Here is a 20924-nt window from a genome sequence, read left to right as displayed (position 1 = left end):
TTAGGAAAATTAAAATATTAATGGGTATTAATCTAATCAAGGGTGAAACTTCTAGAAAAAGCCATGGATCGAGTCAAAATGATCTGAGCCTTTGATTGTGTTTTAATCTAGGTTGTTGATTGCCCAACAGGAAGATATAAGAAGGGACTTGAGGGTCATTTGGAAAATGCACCAGGCAGATACTCAGTTGCCCAAGAGAAATCGATTTTCTCACTGGTCAAAGTTCAGTAAAAGAAAATCGATTCAAAGGGAGAGTTGCAAGTGGAGACAGAGAGGATTCAGAATCAGTCAGGGAGACAGGGACGAAGACACAAAGCAGCAGAAGGAACAACGCTAGGTAGATTGACACTGGGAGAGGCAGCGCTGGCCAAAGTGATGCAAGTATTGCGCAAGCATTGCACAGGCCATTCCAGAGGCCAGAGAAATTGACGTTGGGCAAGCCAGAGAAACGCAAAGGCACAAGGAACCTCTCTCTCAGGTCAGATGCTTGTTCAGGAACGTCTGTAAATATTTCTCAGTTCTATATTGTTGGGTGAAATTTTGTACAAGTTGATTTTTGCTGAAGAATAATAAAACCCTCATCTACTGCACCAGTTTTCAACTTTTCCCGCATTGGGTTTTTCCGTGGACAATTGTCCAAAAATAACTGTGTCATTGTGTTTGTATGTATCAATATTTTACTTACATTTAATTTCTGCAATGTTTTAATTGTGAAGGCTGCAGTAGAATATGTTTCGATATTTGCTGTAAGAATACAGTAGATAACTTATCTCTAAAGTAATAAGTAGAAGAAGTCATATTAATCACAGCAGTAGGATTTCCATTTTAGAAATTTTCACATGTGATAGATGAAATTTTCACATATAGAACACGCTTGGGCTGCCAAATGTCATGCCCAAGGTTATTGAATTTGAGTTGAGTCCATTATTGGGCATTTGGGCCTGCTGAAACTCCAATTTGACTACTGGAATTTACCAGAAAAGCTTGAATCCAGCCTGGGAAAAGAGGGCTGCAAATTTTGATGTTGGCTGGGCAAGGAAGCAGACATTGAGAGGGGAGAGTGCTTAAGGACTGCATAGGCAGTGAAGGGACTCCCTCATGCCATTGTAACATGTTGGGAACGTATTTGTAGAATTCATGGAAGTCCTGGGCTCAATGGGTAGAAGGTTTTTCTGTGATTGGACTGCCTGTGAAGAATAGTGGCCTCCATGCCTGTCAATTTTTCTGAGAAACTAAGTTTTCCCTGTGGTATCATGGCTTGGCTAGGGGGTAGCCAGCTGTAGACAAAGACAGGCACAGTTGAGCCTATGTTTGGGTGGAAAAGAGCTCACCCTTCTTCAGTTGCAAGAAATTGGATCATTTAAGTCTCTGCATGTGTTTTAAATGACGTTTTTCAACTGTAATTTACTTGAGATGGCTGTCAGAATTTGATGTTATCTGCTGTGAATGAACATGTAATAATAATTTTTGTGCCATGGTTGGGTAAACTATGTTAGTGGGAATTGTTTCTAAAGATGTCATTGGAGGCTTGGACACCTTGTCTGTTGAGTTCTATCTTCCCTCCAAACTTCAGCAAAAGATATGAAGTTTAAGGGGTGCATTAAATTCAATTACAGAGTGTGACAAAAGAGGACCAAAATTTCTTCCGTGTGTTCAATTTTTCAAAATTGACTTTGAATATTCAAATTTCAAACTATGAATTTTGGGTTGTATCTAGAAGTTAAAGATATTTGATTATTTACCATGTCAATGTTTGGGTTATGCCAAAGAAATGACTTGGGAACCGAACACTCATCCCTCATAGAGTATTTAAGAGTTTGATGAAGTGAGGGCCTTTGCCTCTCCATTGTTTTGGTCTTTTGTAGTAGCTATCAGTGTTGTTTGATCTAGAGACCTATGCATAGGCTCTGTGAAATGTAAAAAATACCAAAGGATTGGCAATTGATTTCAATAAGATTGCTGAATTGACGTTTTAAGTTTCTGCTATTTGAATTTCATTACAGTTGCTAAGTGGATGTGTGTTTGCACTGTGTGACTTTGATTTGGATGCCTTCAGGGTACTGCATCAACTTTCCTTCTCTTCATATTCAAATGGTGCTGAACATTCTTCCTCCTCGATCATTGTCTTCATGAGATGGGTCATCATCTCTGTTAGCATAACAATATTATGTTTGAAATTTGAATCAAGCAAAACTCACTTCGAGGTCCCATCCTCTTCACATTGCTCTTCATCAGAAACACTTCTATCCTTTGTTGTTTAATCCTTTGCAACCCTGGCTAAATTGGCTCTCTGCTCTTTCCGCCTACCCCAGCACTTAACCATACAGCCTTTACTCCAAGTAATTTTGAACCTGGCACTAATACCTACTCAATCTGAAGTTACAAGACTGTATATTAGTGATGGAACATTTTGCAATGGCTGTAAGATCTTTCCCACTGCACCAATGTACAGACTTAATCTCTGCAACAGTTTGTGCCTTCATTGAACAGTGAATAACAGTAAACTGTAACAAAGATTGCATTCAAGACTCTTGATTACAAATAAAATGAAGATGAACAAGGATGTACATCATGCACACAAGAACATGAGGATTCATGTGAAGAGCACAATAGCGCGGTATAAAAACTCCACTGCCAAACAAATACTCTATTGTATTAAAAATGAACTATTAAAGAGCTCTCTCTCTCACAGATTCAAGGTGCATTTGGCTATAATGACTGCGTACAGATAGTAGTCTCCTACGGCAATTCTCTGAACTCACTCTCTATTTTATCTCTTGGCCAAGAAAAATGTTTGCCAACTACTCGTCATTGGTCAGGCAGTTAGGCCCGCATGAAGCCAACATTCCTTGTTGACTGGGCTTATGCTGCCATTGTATTTGGAAATGGTCATGCTGAATGCTGACTCCCATTTTGCTAGATCCATTACTGATCACAGAAAATTAAAATTAAACATAAGTTTCCTTTCCTAGGCTGTTGATTCTACACAACATGGTGGGTTAGTTTGAATGGTTGAGATTCGAGAACAGTGTTATCATAACTGGTGGAACCGGCCAATCCAACCATTTGGGGGTCAAACCCATCCGATTTGAGGTTTGGAACTGGAAATGGTCGGAACCAACCTTTTTTCATTGAACCAGCCAGCTTTGTACCAAACCGACCGATTCTGTACAATTTGACTAAAGACATTCAAAATGCAATTTGTTTTAAAAAAAAACAAGAATTGTTGAGTGGGGCAGCCTAATAGTCAAGCCGATGGCCCAAGTATTGCTATGCAATCCATGGTAATGTCAAATTCTTGAAGGAAAATGAAAGATAAAGGAGAATGTCACTTTTACTTAAATTTTTAACATTACCATGAAATGACTCAAAATGTTTGAGTGGTTCCGACCTCGTTGGATTTCATATGGAGAAAGTAGAATTTTAAATCTCACTCGAAATCCAACAGACTCGACAATTTTTCAGGATTTCAGCATTGAGGGGATTGCAACATTTCCATTGGATTTTGTTATGTATGAGGGTATGGAACTAGTTTTTAATCAAAAGCACCAAACCCTCTATGTACCTTGATGTTAGTGGCATTGGTTGTCAAACTCCTCTATCATGACCCTACTAAAAATGTACCCATCACTCAAGAAAAATCTTGACTTGACATAGTACATTTTTTCTATCTTATTTTAATGCTTAGAGGGTGATATTGATGATGAAGATCCCAATATAGGCAATAGTTTTGATGATATGTAGGTATTTGTTGTAGCGTGATTTTTTTGGATGCTAGCAGCCATCTAGAGCCTGTTTGTTGATTTATTTTCGGTTCAGAGATGGTTTGCACTCGATGCTATTTTTGTTATGTGCACACTTACATGCTATATAAATGAGAACTTCTGCTTATTTGTGTATAAATGGTTTGAATTCATATGGAAGCACATGAAAATATATATATGTGTTTCTTTAAAATTTGAATATTTTATGTGTTTTTCGCTAACTGGTTTTTTGGTCCAGTTTGTTTCCCAGTTCTGACCGATTCCCAATTCAAAGGGCCTTTTTATTCGATCACCGGTTCGGTTCCGATAACATTGGTTGAGAGTTGTGTAAATTGCACCATGGGTTCTCGCGATCAAGTCCCAGGGTTGGCTGTCATTACTTAAGTGGGCCCCATAGCAGGAATTTTTTCTCTTACATTTGACAACCAGTCAGTCAACCAGCAGCCCTTGCTAGCTACCATTAGACGATGATATGCCATATGCCTCCGCCACTAGCCATCAACCATGTTCCTCTCACCCATCCGACACTAGCACTTGGATGAAGGCGGGCTACCACTCAAAAGGTACTTTGATCTTTTTGCAATCAGGTGCTTATACTTGTTTGTTTTAGGCATTTGATACGGATAATGGGGCAAGCTAGAAGATTGATAGACCGCGATTGTATTATTGTTCTCTCACCTTAATAGGGGGGTTAATATTTGGCCCTAGTCTAGCGGGACCTCCCTTGAGGCCTTTTGGTTATAGGAGGGGCACTACCTAGAAAGCCACGATTGAGATAGCGTGTTCCATCTTCCCTACATCATACTTAACAATTTCCATGCCAAATTACAAGCCTCATGCCTCACCTCCATTCTTCAAGTACAACTTGTCATTGGTTCTTGGGGATTTTGCACTCATATGTTCACATACCTTGAGTAGGGTTTGGAAACTTTTCCCTGGGAGGTTGATGTAGCGAAAAGAAAAGAAAAGAGCATATCATGGCCACAATAAAACAAAAGAAAGAAAAATAATTCAAAATATGGTCGAGACATAAAGATTAGCACATGGACAAAAGCCTAGCATGAGCTCTTCCTACCTCATATGGCCATCACCTGGTTCCTGAGCATGATGCTCCATTACATCAAAGAAGGAACACTTGCATGTCCCAACCTTAATGAGAAATAAACTAACTCCTCTTAAAGGGGTAATAAAATTGTTACATCATACAAAGCAAAATCTAACCCTTGAGCTATAAGCGGTAATACAAGGAATAATCAAGAAGTAAAAGGCGCACAAGACGGGTGGAAAAATTAAGGCCAAGTTGGTATCCCATGCATCAACGAATGCTCCCTCCTCACATCTATACACTTAGAATGTGGACACGCCCATTAGTTGGTCCCTTTAACCATGGCACTTGACAATGAGGTCATCTCCCCTCTGTTACCATATTATCAATCACTAACACTTATCAAGTGAAGGGTGGACTACGGAACTGTTACTTCCCCTTAGGGGCTAGAAGCACCTAATAGGGTTGACCTTTAGCCACCCCTACCTATGGAGGAAACACTTTTGCAAGATATTGGTCTAGATTTTGGAATGGGATCCTTGTTTAAGTATTAAATTTGCCTTAGCATTCAATTTTGGCTCACTTGGAAGCATTATTGGTCTTAGTCCCTAATGACTAGTTGCTTTCACTAGAATCCATGTTGTTCTTGTCAGGTGGTTTAGCAACCCAAGCTTTGGGCACCGACTCCACAGGTACCCAAGCCCTTCAGAGAAGTACATTGGCTAAAACAGGTGCATCATTAAGAGACTGGAGCCTCCTAGCAGCACTAGCAGATGACACATGTCCCAGTGTACCTCCAAGACCCAGGACATTGGTCATATTTGACATGGTTTGAGGATTCTTTAGGATGACACCACTGGACCCAACATGCCCCCAAGCTGGCCTTGACACAACCTGATGGGAAGGAGTTGATTCAAAGGCCAGATGATGATGCTCTCCCATTGAGAGACTAGGGAGGGATTATTGCACCAAAGGAAGCCCTAACGTTGAAGAGAAGCAGGCCCTGTTTGTTGAAAAATGTAACTAGGTTCAGTGTTCATAAAATGTATTTGTCAAAAAGAAATTTTATTATGGTTACACTAACTTATTAAAGCATGGGTTTCATGCTTGGGTCATCATTTTATTAGTCAAAGTCCCCATTGAGGACTCCTAGGATTAATAAAGAGTCAATAGAGTCATTGAGTCAAGAATTATTTTTGAGTCAAAAATCAATTATGTAACCCCCACACCAAGTCGGCCTCAAGGAAGGCAATTCGACCTCATTAGAAGGCTATATATACAAGGCAGTTCAACTTCATTTGAGCATCTCACTCTCTCATGCATAGTTTGATCTTTGGAAGCTGGGAAGAAGTGCGAAGTTGAAGGAAGGGTCCAAAAGAAGTGTGAGTTTGGTCAAGGAGGAAGGTAAGAAGAAAATAGAAATTTTGGTACCTCTCTCTCTCTCGTGTGGGTGGTTTGGGAGATCAAAGTCTCCTAGTCAAGGTCAAAGTTGTTGCTGATGTCGGACGCTGCCAAGTCGAAGTTGTTAAGGTCAACGGGTTGCCGTTGCTAGGTCGAAGGTTGGATCAAAGAGGGAGAGGTTGGCTTGGTGTGGAGGAGGTCTTTGTCTAGGTAGAAGAGTCTCAAGGAAAACTATTGAAGGAAGAGATTTTGACTGGGTTTTCCCTTAGATAGGGGTTTTGCCCTGGCAAAGTGCCTACATCTTGTGTCTTGTGTTTTTGTGATCTTCATGCACACATAATTTGGTAATTGTTTGATGAAAGATAATATAATAAATAAGTAAAAGAAGCCAACATAATTCACAAGTAATTATCAAGAAAGAGAAATCTAACCCTAATCCTACTAGCATTGATTTCTCAACATGGTTTCAGAGCTAAGGTCGAAGAAGATTGAAGATCACTTCATTGGCTTAAAGGAAATGATTACTCCCTCTATGATAAGAATGGGATTCACTTCTACAGGAATATGGATCAAGAAGATTCTCTACTACTTATTCAACAAGGTCAAAAGTCAAGGTTTCTTAGCTGCACCTATAGGATCCCTCAATGATGATAATGCATGGATCATTGACAGTGGAGCGTCAAGGCATATGATAATGCATGGATCATCTACGAACTCTATCAAAGGAACCATCATCTCATGCAGTGGAATTGGGGGAGAACAAAAGCTATGTTGTTAGAGGCATGGGATTAACATCTTTGAAGCTGGATAATGGAGCAAAACTACATCTCAACAACATACTATATGTTCCAAGTTTGAAATAGGATTTGCTTTCAATTCCTTGCTTAGAAGATAAAAGGGATAGAGTTGCTTTTGTTGATGGAAAGGTCTTGGTCTGGGGAAAGGATTTTGGTAATGATAAAGCTACGGTCATTGGATTTCATGAAGGAAGTTTGTATAGCGTAATTACACCACCTCCTCAAGCCCTAGTTCATATGGAAATCTCTCCTATTGATCTATGGTGTTATCACTCAGGTTGTCCTTAAGCTCCGGAAAAGGATACGGCCGAGGTAACCACAGACCAACTTTGGACTGCAGGTTCTAGCCAACCTGCAATCAGAGAGGGCTCTCTCTTTTAGGTTTAGCTTTGTTTTTAAAATGATTTTAGGCTAGTTATTGAGTTCAGGGGTTTTTGTTTTGTTTTTGGTGGGAAGGATGGTGCTTTCAAGTAGAGAGGCAAAACATCATCTGGTCAATTTCAAACCATTGGGCATGGAGTCGAAGAACAGGACTGCTGATGTGTATTCTTAGTCACAAGACAAACATGGAGCAAGGTAGCTGCATATGAAACAATCTTTCAAGCTAAAAGAATGGAGTGAAAGCTAAGGCATGAGAGGCAATTAAGAATCTCTCAAACATATTTAGCAGAGGGAAGTTGAATGAGGTTTGCCCAGGAGCAATTAAGAATTCCTAGCTAACAGTCATTCATATGTGAAAAAGGTTAAACATGAGCCATAAAGGAATTCATATTCATCCCCAAATCAAGAGGAAAACATTAAGAAACCACAGAAACTGAGCATAGAGTGCAAGCATGCAAATTCTAAACCAATCTTTCTTTCTGTGATTTGAGCGTATATGAGATGAAAATAACAGAGATGAGAAACACTTATTGATTCATACAGCAGCGCAAGAATTCCACCTTCACTTCTTCAATCATTTAAACACAACGCAGACAGTCGTTCTCCAAACTTTTGAGCATTCTTTGATTATAGAAAAAGTATCAGACATATAGTGCGAGTCTCTCGTGAGTTACATTAGCCGACCAACCCTTCTAACAATGCAGAGGGTCGTATTTATACAAAATTTGAACACAAAAATATCTAGGTGAGAGGTTAATAGTTCATAACTTTTCTACCAACTCCTAAGGAGTGGTTGATTAGAAGTAAATGCTGAAATAAATACAAATGCCACAACTGTTCTCACTGTCAGTGAGTGTTTGACTTTTGAGTCGGCTGGGCTGCGTTCCTAGAAATCTGCGCCCTAAGGTTCGCCACCTCAGCGCTTTTGCTTGGTAACCGTTCCCACCTGTCCTGCACCTTCCTTCATTGCTCTGCTACTGTACTCTGTGCCTTAACCTGTGCTCGCTGATGACCTGCAGCTGTCTGCGATTTTGAAATAAACAAAAAGGAGGGAAAGATTGAAATCATCTGGGCAATACGGCCAGCATTGCTTGCCACCAATTTTCAGAAGGCCACTGATGTCTTTGTATTTTGACAAGTGTTTCATCGGCCTCTGTGTACTTGTAATAACTAGGCGGCATATCAAACAGGTGATTGACCTCGTGCTCCAGGTAAAATAAGCTTTCCAGTTTGTCGTAGAGCGTCTGTCCTGTAGGTGGCCCTGTCTCTGTTGCGGAACTTGATGCAGCAGTAAGTTGATTATTGACAAAATTATTGAGCCTGGTAGAATACTGGTCACATGTCAATAGTTTTCCAGCACTGGTCAGCAGGCTGGGCAATCCCCTGGTCTGTAATGCTGCAAGCCTTACATCAAAATTGTCTACATCTCTTTGTATATCCCGACATCTTGCCTCCAGAGTTTGCACCAGGCTCCTCAATGTGAGCACGCTTTTTGCTGTGAGTATGGCATCTGTTCTGCTCATGATATGGAGTGCTGCCAGCTCTTCCCTGGTCTGATGATTCAGAAAATTGATCATTCTGTTGGCCTGGTCAGGCATATTTCCTAACGCCGCCTTGGCTCTCTGGCTTTCAGTCTTAGCACAACCAAGCAGTTCCACTTGTTCATATATTGCCTGAATTGACCTCCATTGGCCAGTGATTGACTGATTTATTTTGGCCCACAGGATCCTCTTTATTTCAGCCAAAGTCTTATCCAGTGACAGCTCTTTCTCCAAGGTTTTGACTCTGTCCTTCAGGGTCTTGATTTCTCTTGATTGCTCACCCACTATCATTTTAGATTTGTCATATTTTGTTTCTAACTCAGCCAATTTTTCTCTGGCTTGTTTAATCTTTGTTGCCTGAAGCTCTACTTCTTTGATAGCCCTTTTTAATTCGTCCAGACTCATGCTAGAATTAGGAATTGCTGTTGTAGCTGTTGTAGTTGCTGGAATAATTGGAGGGGTGGTTGTTGCTTGTGCTGGAGGAACAACAACACCAGTTGGAAGTGTTTGAGGCGGCTGGGAGGTCGACTCTCCCTGTTTTGCTTGCAGTGCCTTCTCCAATTCCCCTTCCAAATCAATTACCTGTTGGTTTAATTTCATGATCAAATCCAGTTGATCCTCAGCTTCTTTTTCTTTTTGCAGTTCCCCTGTTTGAGGATGCTCAGTAGGAAGCAACCTCACTCTCTTCTTTAATGCAGCAATGTCATCGTCTTTCTTTTTCACATAAGGGCCCTCACACCCTTAGGATCTTTAGGATTGTGTCCTAAGTCCACAATAATCTCCTCCAGTGTTTTAATTCTATTATCTTTAGCCGTGGACGACAGTCTTTCAAAATCCAACTGAGTGTTGGTATTCTTCAATGTTTCATTCAACTCATGAGCCAATGTGGCCTTCTCTGCAAGGGTGGCATAAAGCATTTCGGCTGTCTGCTTGTGTAGCTCTATTTGGTCCATGGGGTGAATATCTTTGGACAGGACCTCTAGCCTTGTCTTAACAAAATCTGCAGCTGACTGTGGTTGTTGAACCTTGGGCTTGAAGTGGGTCAAAAACATCTTTTCTTGCTTTATATCAAACGCTGCCATCAGTCTTTCTTGTTTGGCAGGTGTTGCTTTCAAGAATTGTTTGTACAATTGCATTCTCAGTTGCTCGTTTTGAGCTTTGATTTCTTTGAAGCTGGCCTTGGTGCTGGCTGGTTTCTTGCCTCTCTGTGTGGAGGACGATACCTCCAATCCGCGTTGTACATCTTGCTCTTGCTGTCTTTGTTGCTCTTGCTGAACAGAGCTTGTTGGTGTATGTAGACTTGGTTCCCTTCTTGGGCTTTCTATAATTTCTTCACTGACCTCCTCCTCAATTGGGGAGTCCCCTCTTTGCCTTTTTGACTCAGGCTGCTGTGTAGACCCACTGGCAGGTGTGGAGTCTTCCCGGTCCCTTTTCCTACCTCTCTCTTCATGGGCAGGAGTCTGCAAAATTGGTATTTGGGCTGCCACTGTTTGTTGTGGAAGGGCTTGCCCTTGAGCTTGCTCCGTTGAGGTGACCGGCTTTTCCCTGACCGTTGGCTCTGTTTCCATCGGTTCCTTCCCTTTGGCTATACCTGCTGTTGATGTAGAACCTCCTTCGGCAATCTGTGAAGATGCAACTGTAGACGGGCCCTCTTCCACTTGGTATGGCAGCCTGAAATATACCTGGTCATCAGAATCCAAGTCAAGAGTCTTTTCAAGATCCTTAGAAGTTTGTTCCAAAATTTCCTCGAGTTAATTCTTCCACTAAAGTTCCATGTACCCAAGCATCTTGATTAGCATATGATTCGACTTGGGGGTTTTTGCAGTGGTCATATGGTGTCAATCTATACTTGACCCTTCTGGCATTAATAAAACCAAGTGGGTCATAAGGGACCCACCAGAAACTCCTCTTCAATTTAAATTGATCTTTGAGTATTAGGTCAGCCTCTTGCCAACCATCCTTCTTGTTCATGATGAAGGGGCCTAGGCGGTCTCTGAATTTCAGTTGTGCCCTTTTCTTAGTGTTGTGGAAGTGAGTCAAATCTGAATTTATAAGTTGCCTGTAGTATTCTAATGCAAACAGCCTCATCGGCACATATCTTGGGAGCCTGTAAGGGCACAGTTCGCAGCCATAAATTCTGATGACAGTATGGTTTTCATATAGGTACCAATCACCTAATTTGAAATTCTTAGACAGCTGTAAGATCTTTTGCATTTCATAGGTTATTCAGAGAGGAGGAACCTTCATTAAGAGGTAGGACACAGGATATACAAACTGGTCAATGAACTCAGAGTATGGTAGTTTGCCCACCTCATTGAAATGGTCATAAGGATATGGAGGTGATTCCTTTGGTTGGCAATCTGCCCTCATGAATGTCTCTGTGATCATTTCCATCTTGGTACCAAGTAACCAAGAGGTCTCTTGCAGCAAACTGTTTATGGAAAAGGGCAATAGCGTGTGGTTCGTTCTGAAGTTCAGCATCTGGTTGATGGAGTCAGGAGTAGTATAGAAAAGTATGCTTCCAGATGAAGACTTAACGGCCCTTTGACTCGGTTCATAATTTGCAGCACAGAGATGAATAATCTCAGGAAAGATATTCACAAACGGGAGGAAATAATAAGGCAGATTGGACTCCCATATGCAATACTTGTCAGTTTTATCCAAGAAGTTGTTTCTCAGCTGGCAGTAGGTGCGTAGATGATTCCTTTTGGCAACAAAGTCTTGGATGAGGTAATCTGTATCGGCCAAGGGCATGGACTCGAGCTCTTTACTTGGTGGGTTGACGGGAGTAATATTCAGAGCAGACGGAGTGGCCATGATGCAACTTTGAGTGCTTGCGCTGAAAGGAGGGCTAATGAAACAATTGACTATCAAATTGCTTGTAAGAATCGGCCGGAGCAGGCGAACTGAACTCAAATGTAACAGTAGCTAGACAGCTTGAGAGCTTATGCTGTAAGAGGTTAATTTTGCAGAGTTTTGGGTCAATTTTCCTTTTTCTTGGTGAATTCTCCAGAGCTAGAGACTTGTGAGGGACAATGCAGGGGAACAGAGGGCAATTGCAGTTTCAGTGGTAGGATTAAAACAACGGAACAGGGTAAAATAGGGCAGTGCTGAGCAGCTGAGAAATCTTTACTGGGGGCAGGGCGTTGAACTGAATCTTGCTAGTAAACTTGCAACTGGGCAGAAGGTTTGTGAGACCTTTCTGAAGTAAAAGGGTTTCCAATAGGTTTAATGGGGTTTCAAGTGCAGCAGAACTACAAATTGGGGAATTTTTGCAGGTTGACAACAGATAAAATGCAAGCAGAGGGGCGAAGAGAGGAAAATATGATGAATACCTGGTTCGAACAGCGCCGAAGGTGGACGAACTGGTGCGTAGGAAGGCTGCGAACTCGAAATGCAGGCCGCAGCAGCTTGCTTGATTGATTTCCAGCCTTGGGAGTGCGAAAGCGAATGAAACAAGGGACCAAAGCGTTCAAATGAACCAGTAAAAATGAAATACAACGGTCGTCCGCGCTCTTTTTAAGCAAAAATTGACAATTGGCGCTTTTGGCGCTTTTTCGGGATGACGTCAGCGTGACATCATCGGCGGGTCCCGGGTACGGACGGACGACGTGGCGGGATGACGTCAGCAGATGACGTCATCATGTACGGATGGGTGACATGGCAGCATGGTGGCAGGGACACGGTGGCAGGGCAAAGATACAGAAGGGACGACGTGGCGGCGAAGTGGCACAGCAGCGGAACGTGGAAGGTGACGTCATAGGGGAGGAGGTGGCGCTGACGTCAGGCAGGCAAGGTGGTAAGTGGTATTGGGCGCACCGCTTTAGCGCCTGAGCGGTTTTGGGGGGAGGGGCTCCGCCACACCCCAAAGCTTGACGCGTGGTGAGAGTACGACGGCAAAACCGCCGAACTCCCGGACGCTAAAGCTCGGGCTGTTGGCGCACGGAAAGGCCCGCCCACCGTAGATCCGGGGCGGGCCAGATCTAACGGCTGGCGGGGCAACCAAAGTGGCAGAGGGTTATAACGGGCCCCGCGCGGTATTATATTGGATTATTGATACGGCCCGGGGGGGAAAAGGAATGGTTATCAGCTCAACGGGGGGTTGACCGATTCCAAGGGGGAAATGAGGGAAGGGTTAAATATAAGTCCCGGATGGACTTAATATTTCCCCAGATTAGGAACATATGGCTATAGTGCCCAGGGAGGCTATTTAATATTTTTGGGGATTTTTATATAGCTTAGTAATGAATAGGGATAAGGGAGAAATTAGGGAGCTACATAGTAGAATTAGGAATTAATATGGATTGTGAGGTGAAAGAAGAGCAGAAGGCTAAGTTTCAACAAATAAACTTAGATATAGGGGCAAATGAAAGTGAGAAAGAGATTTTAGACAAGAAATGTGGCTTCTTTTCAATTAAGAAAACCAACTTTACCTTGATGTCTCACAAAAATGAAATGGGATGAGGACTTGTTGGGCAGATCCCACGGTCCTTTAGGGGGATGTTAGTAAGAGAGTTTGAGAGGGAGGAGAAGGGAAGTTAGACATGCTTCCAAAATTCTGCCAATTAGAGCCCGCTTTGCCACCTCTGCCACTGATATGCTAAGTTTCCTTTGTGAGGCCAGAACTGGAGATGACCTTATTTCTGCAACCCCAAGCTACCTACCCTTTTTACAACACCTAGCATTTTTTCTTTCTTCAGGGAGGGTGCACTTAGAATTGCAAACCCTGATTTCCTTTTCTTTTCAACTGCCTTCCTATCCAAAAACTACCCTTATTTCTGCCAGGGGCTCAGGTTAAACTGTTGAGCCCCCAAGATTCTCTACTTGTCTGCACATCTGCTAAGCTTAAACTGTTTGGCAGATACATTCTCTATATTCTAAAGCAAGCAAATTTAAACCTAAGGAAACCAAGCTTAAGCTGTTTGGCTCTCCCTTAACTGAGAAATCATTCAAAAATAGAACTTTTGCAACTTGAAAAAGATGAACATTTTTGGTACTTCCACTGTCAATCATGAAATATGAAACCTGTTGCAACAGGAGGCTAACATATGGCATAGAAGATATGGTCATCTTCACTAGAAATTCATTCCTACTCTTAAACATCTAGTTCATGGCATCCCCGATATCAAAGAAGATCGTGAAGGAGTTTGCAAGGGATGCTCTTTGGGAAAACATACAAGAAAACCATTTTCAAATAGTGAAACAAGGTCTAAAGAAATATTAGACCTCATACATTTTGATGTGTGTGGGCCCATGTCTGACAAATCACTTGGAGGTCATCTTTACTATGTAACATTTATTGATGATCACTCTAGAAAGACATGGCTCCATCTTCTCAAGAAAAAGGATGAATTATTTGAGAAATTCAAGGAGTTTAGATGCGAAGTGGAAACCCTAACCGAAAGAAAGATAAAAACTTTGAGATCTGACAATGGTGGGGAATACACTTCTAAAGAATTAATTGCATATTGTAAAGAAGCAAGAATTAAGAGGAAGCTTATTGTTCCCTACTATCCCGAACAAAATGGAGTGGCCGAAAGAAAGAATAGGACAATTGAAGAAGGTGTACAAACAATGCTACTTGATCAAGATTTGCCAAAGTTTCTATGGGGAGAAGCAGCAATGACAGCCGTATATATTCAAAATAGAATTCCTCATAGAATTCTCGATAATATGACACCCGAGGAAGCATTCACAAGAAAGAAGCCAAGTGTGGACCATCTCTGAATCTTTGGGAGTCCTGCATATATCCATGTTCCAAAGGACAAGCAAAAGAAGTTGGATTCTACAAGCATCAAAGGGATCTTCGTTGGCTATAGTCTCTCCTCAAAGGCATATAGAATCTACATCAAGGAAGGGAGACACATTGAAGTAAGCAGGGACGTCATATTTGATGAGAACCAAGCCTACAAAAGATTGAAGGAATTTCCTATTGATTCCGACGACGAAGATCTACCCATATTTGAAGAAGAAGAAGTACAACCCGACAACCCTTCTACAATTCACAAGGAAGAAGGACCAAATGAGCCTATTCAAGTTGTGGTCATACCAAGCACAAGGAAGAGGCCAAATTGGTTGAAAGCCACTCTTGAAGATGTTGAAGGGCATGGAGCTGCGAAAGAAACCTTCAGGGAAAGTAAAAGGCCGAAGAGAAATTTTGGATGTGCTGCATATATGACAAGACTAATTGAAGCAGAACCATCTACATTTGAAGAAGTTGCTCATCAAGAAGTATGGAAGAAAGCTATGTAGGAAGAATATCAATCCATCATGAAGAATGGGGCTTGGGAAATCGTTCCTAGACCTAGTGACAAATCGGTTGTCACCTCAAAATGGATCTACAAGATCAAACACGTTGTTAATGGAAGCATAGATAAATACAAGGGATTTCTCTCAAAAGGAAGGCATAGATTAGGAAGAAACCTTTGCACCCAATGCAAGGTATGCTACCATTAGATCTTCGGTTTCATTGGTTTCTACAATGGGATGGAACATCCATCAAATGGACATGAAGGCAACATTTCTAAATGGGACCATTGATGAGGAAGTATACATTGAGCAACCCGAAGGCTTTGAATAAAACAGTATGGACACTCACGTATGTAGACTAAAGAAGGCCCTGTATGGTTTGAAGCAAGCTCCTAGGGCATGGTATGCAAGAATGGATGCATACCTTCTAAGAATTGGATTCATAAAGAGTTTTGTTGATCCTTAATCTCTACATCAAGGTTGTCAATAATGAGCCAGACATTATTCTATTGTATGTGGATGATCTGTTCATCATAGATGTGGAGAGAAGGATACATGAATGTAAGAAGATGTTGGCCGCCGAATTTGAGATGAAGGATCCAGGACCGGTGCACTATTACCTTGGTCTGGAAGTATGGCAAAATCCTGGGGAGATATATTTGGGGCAAGGAAAGCACATCATCAAGTTATTGCAGAAATTTGGGATGATGGATTCCAAGCCCATGGCTACTCCTATGATCACCAATCTCAAGAAGTTGAGAAGCTCTGACTCAAGCCTCGTGGATCCTACCTCCTATCGTTAGTTGGTAGGTTCTTTGATGTATCTGGTAAATACTAGGTTGGATATATTCTTTGCTATGAACATCCTCAGTCAGTTTCAGTTGGAGCCTCGTCATGATCACTGGATAGCTGCCAAGCATATATTGATATATCTTCGTACATGACTGCCGAAAGTACAATAGAAAGGAAGTCAAGTTGATTGGCAGTGAGACGGATGGAAGAAGCACTACTGAAGGATGCTTTAGTTTGGGATCTGCCATGATCTCATGGATGAGTAGAAAGCAAGATCTTGTTGCTTTGAGTAATGTTGAAGCACAGTACGTGGCTACATGTGAAGTAGGAAAGGAGGTTGTAAGGTTGAGGAAGCTTCTGACAGATTTGTTTGATCCTACTGTGATTAATTGTGATAATGAAAGTTGTATCAAGATGTTTGGAGATCCTGCGTTTCATGCTAGGACAAATCATATCAACAATAAGTTCCACTATATTAGGAACTTGGTGCAGTATGGGATTGTGAAGCTACAATATAAACTGACAAACGATCAAGTAGTTGATATACTAACAAAGTCTCTTCCTAATAAGAAGTTTGAGTATCTTAGAAGCATGCTTAATTTAGTTGATATTGTTGATTTTGTTGATGATGATAAAAGTTTGGAAGAGATTTGTTGAGGCCTTGTGTGTGAGACACATTGCCTAGGAGGACATCTAGTCAGCACTATGAATTGATGTCTAGTTCCCAAAGTAGGGAGGGTGGCATTGGTCATGGAGCTTTGACCTCAGATACGCACCTAGATCCCTAGGTTGATGGTTAGCAAGTAAGCCTGATGGTACCTAGAAAGGCTGAAAGCCTTAGTCCATCATATTCCCACTTGGATAGATTGCCCTGGTCAGGAATCTAGTTTGTGGCATGCGGTGCCTAAACTGTTGAGAGGCCTTGGATAGATTACCCTAGTCAGGAATCTAGTCCATGGCATTACGGTGCCTAAACTCTTCATAGTTCATATAGTTGAGATCTTTCGTATGAATACCTCCCTAGTTAAGAGGGAGTGTTGAAAAATGTAACTAGGTTTGGTCTTCATAAAATGTATTTGTCAAAAATAATTTTTATTATTGTTACAATGACTTACTAAAGCATGGGCTTCATGTTTGGGCCATCATCTTATTAGTCAAAGTCCCCATTGAGGACTCGGATTAATAAAGAGTCAATAGAGTCATTGTATATTTTATGAGACCCTTCTTGGGCTTTCAAACGATGTAATAGAATTATTTTTGAGTCAAATAAATTATGTAACCTCCACAACAAGTCGGCCTCAAGGAAGGCAATTCGACCTCATTAGAAGGCTATATATACAAGGCAGTTCGACTTCATTTGAGCATCTCACTCTCTCATGCATAGTTCGATCTTTGGAAGCTAGGAAGAAGTGCGAAGTTGAAGGAAGGGTCCAAAAGAAGTTTGAGTTTGGTCAAGGAGGAAGGGAATTAGAAAATCGAAATTTTGGTACCTCTCTCTCTCTCGTGTGGGTTGGTTTGGGAGATCGAAGCCTCCTAGTCAAGGTTGAAGTTGTTGCTGATGCTGGAAGTTGCCAAGTCAAAGTTGTTAAGGTCGAAATGTTGTTGTTGTTAGGTCGAATGTTGGATCGAAGAAGGAGAGGTTGGCTTGGCGTGGAGGAGGACTTTGTCTAGGTAGAAGAGTCTCAAGAAAAACTATTGAAGGAAGAGATTTTGACTGGGTTTCCCATAGATAGCGGTTTTGCCCTTGCAGAGTGCCTACATCTTATCCCTTGTGTTTTTGTGATCTACATGCACACATAATTTGGTAATTTCTTTATGAAAGATAATATAACAAATAAGTAAAAGAAGCCAACGTAATTCACAAGTAATTATAAAGAAAGAGAAATCTAACCCTAATCCTACAAGCATTGATTTATCAACATTGTTTGACAAATGGAGACCCATGGAGACCACTTTATGGCACCGTAGCTGAATCTTGGGACCCCACAAGAGATATTGAGGTGAATTTGAGGGCCAACATTCAAATCTTGGACCTTACAGGCATCTACACCTTCTTGGACACCTCATCACTCTTGGCCATGGCATTTGGAGCACTTATGATGGGTGACATTAGCTTTTTGGAGGCTATGGCTCACACATGTGGGCATATTAGGCTTATTTTGATGTTAGCTAATGGGTTGGCTTGTAACCCAAGGTCATTTAGTGATCAAACTTGTTTTTAAGGGCTTTGTAAAGATAATTAGGTGATTGAATCATCACATAAATAGAGGATATACTCCTCTCATTTGTTCATCATCACTTGTGACATTTTTGGCCCTCTTAGAGAAACTCGGCCTAGTTGAATTGTGACTTGAATCTTGTGGAGATGTGATCTATGATGGATTTTTGCTAATGGAGCTTTAATTTGGCTTTGGAGATGTCATTTTGGGGTAATAAAGGACTTGTTCATGCATTCTATTTTGTAAGTGTACCTTGTATTTGATAAATCTTTGTTATTTGTAGCTATTGTATGGAATGGTTGATTATCTAGGGTTTCTATGTGCAAATTTATGGTTGGAAATTATTCTATGAACTCTTGATGACAGTAATGTATGCATTACTCACTTATAGAATGTGAATGACAATCCCATGGGTGAACCTTTAAACTAGCTCTCCCCATTGACTTTGCTCCCTCACAAAAGTGATAGTTAGGGTTTGAAACCTAGGGTTTCTTATTCCCTTACTCCTTTGCCAAGGTTTAGCAATCTTTAACATCCCCTAGACTCCATCACCCAAGGTCAAGGCATTGGCCTTTTGTTGCATGGTTGATCATCTTGAAACTTATCTTAAATTTCAATCTTCTCCTCCTTAACCTCATTTTCAGCCTCTTAAAGTAAGCCACTAGCTAGGTTGAGGGCTCTTCCCTCAACTAGAGTTTGAGACATTCTTAGGTAGAGGGATTCAACATGTGGAGGTGAGGTATTTGCCTCAAAATCAAGTCAATCCCATGGCTAATTTCTCTATTTTAGGGCAAATGTCCCTTGCCCTAGGTATATTTTTCCCTAGAAAACCCCTAGTTTGCCCTAGGCTTCAACTTGGGGCTTATTGAAGGTTTCCTGCTCCATAAATTGAGGGTATACCCTTTTTGGAAGCCTTTTCTTGGCCTTGTGATCCTAGGTTGATCTATTTACCTTTTTATTTCTCAAGCCCCAAATCACATTATGCCCTCGTTAGGCCTATTGGAGGATATGAATTGCCCTATTGTGCTAGTTGAGCCCTACTCTTAGGTGGACTTGTCCTCCTTAAGCCTATTGTGTCACCTTGTTCCCTTGTACTTGATAGATCCTTTAGGTGACCTAACATAGGGAAGCCTCTCTAGTGGTGAAACTTGAAAGTCCACAAAAGAGCAAAAGGTGTTGGTTGTGGTGACAATGAGCCACACCTCATATTGTTGTTCCAAAAAATCTAGCTCGTCTTGTGAGTTCTCCTCACAAGACCTATTAGATTTTGAGGCAGTAGGCCTCATTTGATGTTCCTGCCAGGTTAGGCACCAAAATGCATTGAGACAGTTTAGCCTGGGCCCTGGATACCATCCTCAAAATGAGGAGAAATACCTGTGGGCTTTCCCAGGGATCTACATTCCAAACCTAATTTTAAAAAAAGGCCACTGATTCTATATTTAGCAATTATTCCTCCAAAACAAAAAGAAACAAAACTGTCTAGAAAATCTACAAAGAAATGAATAAAAGGCAGAAAAGCACAAATTTCAAACCAAATTAGAAGAAACAAAGTATCCAGAAATGTTACAATAAAATAAATAGAAGGCGGAAAATTTGCATAGGGCATTCAATCAGACATTTTGGAGACAATCTATTATATGTTAATCCCTGCAATTGACGATTAAGCCTTCTTGTCCTAGAACAAGAAACAAAACATATGTTATGCTGCACAGATACTAAACAACTCAAATACAGAAGCAGACAGTACACCATTCAAATTTCAATAGGAGGGCAAGTAATGCTTGGCCTAAAACTATGAAAATTACCTCCACCAGGTCTCCAGCCTTGGCAACTATTCTTTTGATCAAAACTTCCTCTGCACTGAATCCTAAGTCCTACAAAAATACGATGAAAGCAAAATCAGGATGTACAAGTTAAACAAAGCAATAGAAAACTGAAATTCAATAGCAGTCAATCGAATGGAGTAGACCAACCTGCATTGGTTTTGGAGCTCTGAAGATCACAATATCACCAACCTCTGGTCTCCAAAAATAATAAGAAATCTATGAAGAGAAATCCAAGAAAAGAGCATCAGTATTTCTATTCATGTGCTTTTCATCATTGAGTACAAGTTCTGATCATTTTCAAAACAGAAAATGTATAACATCACATCTTTGATTTTAGGAGGTAAACCATTTGTAGTATGTGGAACGTATCATTATGCAATGATTCATTTTTACAGAGATAAGACTTAAGTTCACATTCTTAGTGTGTTCATTGCATGTCTAATGCTGCTTCTTTCACATCGTTGCCATTTATCTTTCCAAGAGTTACTCGCCTTTGAGATAAAATGATGACAATTCACAGTACTCTTTAAGTTTTGCCCAGCAATGAAACTAAACTTTCCACATGAACTTACTCAGTTCTCATGGAACAGGACATCCAACATAAGAGAATTGTCTCTACGGAGATTCCTTTGGGGGAAATAAGGCAGGAAAATGTCCTCCCACTGACGTAAAGAGAGGTGTGCACTCCTAGTGAGAAAGAAGGTAATGGACTCACCAGAATTCACTCTCACGGTATAGTCTTGGCAGAAAAATGAAATTTAAGGGCCAAATCTTTGAGTGACCCCAAGGCAGATTTCTTTCAGACACCAACAAGAGTAATTTCCCATATTGCAGGAATCAAAGGACCATTTGGACTTTGTTATGACTCGTGAGATTCAAGGGGCCTCTTCATTCAAAATTTCAAGTTCT

The 20924-nt window shown here is 41.1% G+C and overlaps 1 protein-coding gene across 3 annotated transcripts in view; it reads right to left on the bottom strand.

Annotated features, from left to right (window-relative positions):
* The window catches only part of LOC149192210 (chloroplast processing peptidase-like), a 156570-nt gene that overhangs the window by 19469 nt on the left and 116177 nt on the right, over positions 1-20924 (bottom strand). For all 3 annotated transcript variants that reach the window (XR_016254343.1, XM_089404504.1, XM_089404503.1), the window contains exons 2-3: positions 20163-20231; positions 19995-20063 (exon numbers count right to left, since the gene is read on the bottom strand). Coding sequence is in view for 2 of the 3 variants with exons in the window: in XM_089404504.1 (XP_089260630.1) it covers positions 19995-20063; positions 20163-20231 (138 nt within the window). In the remaining variant the exon portion in view is untranslated. The remainder of the gene's footprint in view (positions 1-19994; positions 20064-20162; positions 20232-20924) is intronic.

Source organism: Pinus tabuliformis, chromosome 2_2, assembly GCF_031772625.1.
Source record: "Pinus tabuliformis cultivar Carrire ecotype Pingquan chromosome 2_2, CPIR1, whole genome shotgun sequence".
In the NCBI taxonomy this organism is placed as follows: Eukaryota; Viridiplantae; Streptophyta; class Pinopsida; order Pinales; family Pinaceae; genus Pinus; species Pinus tabuliformis.
The sequence above is the reverse complement of the archived record's forward strand: the minus strand, read 5'-3'. Positions and strand labels throughout refer to the sequence as shown.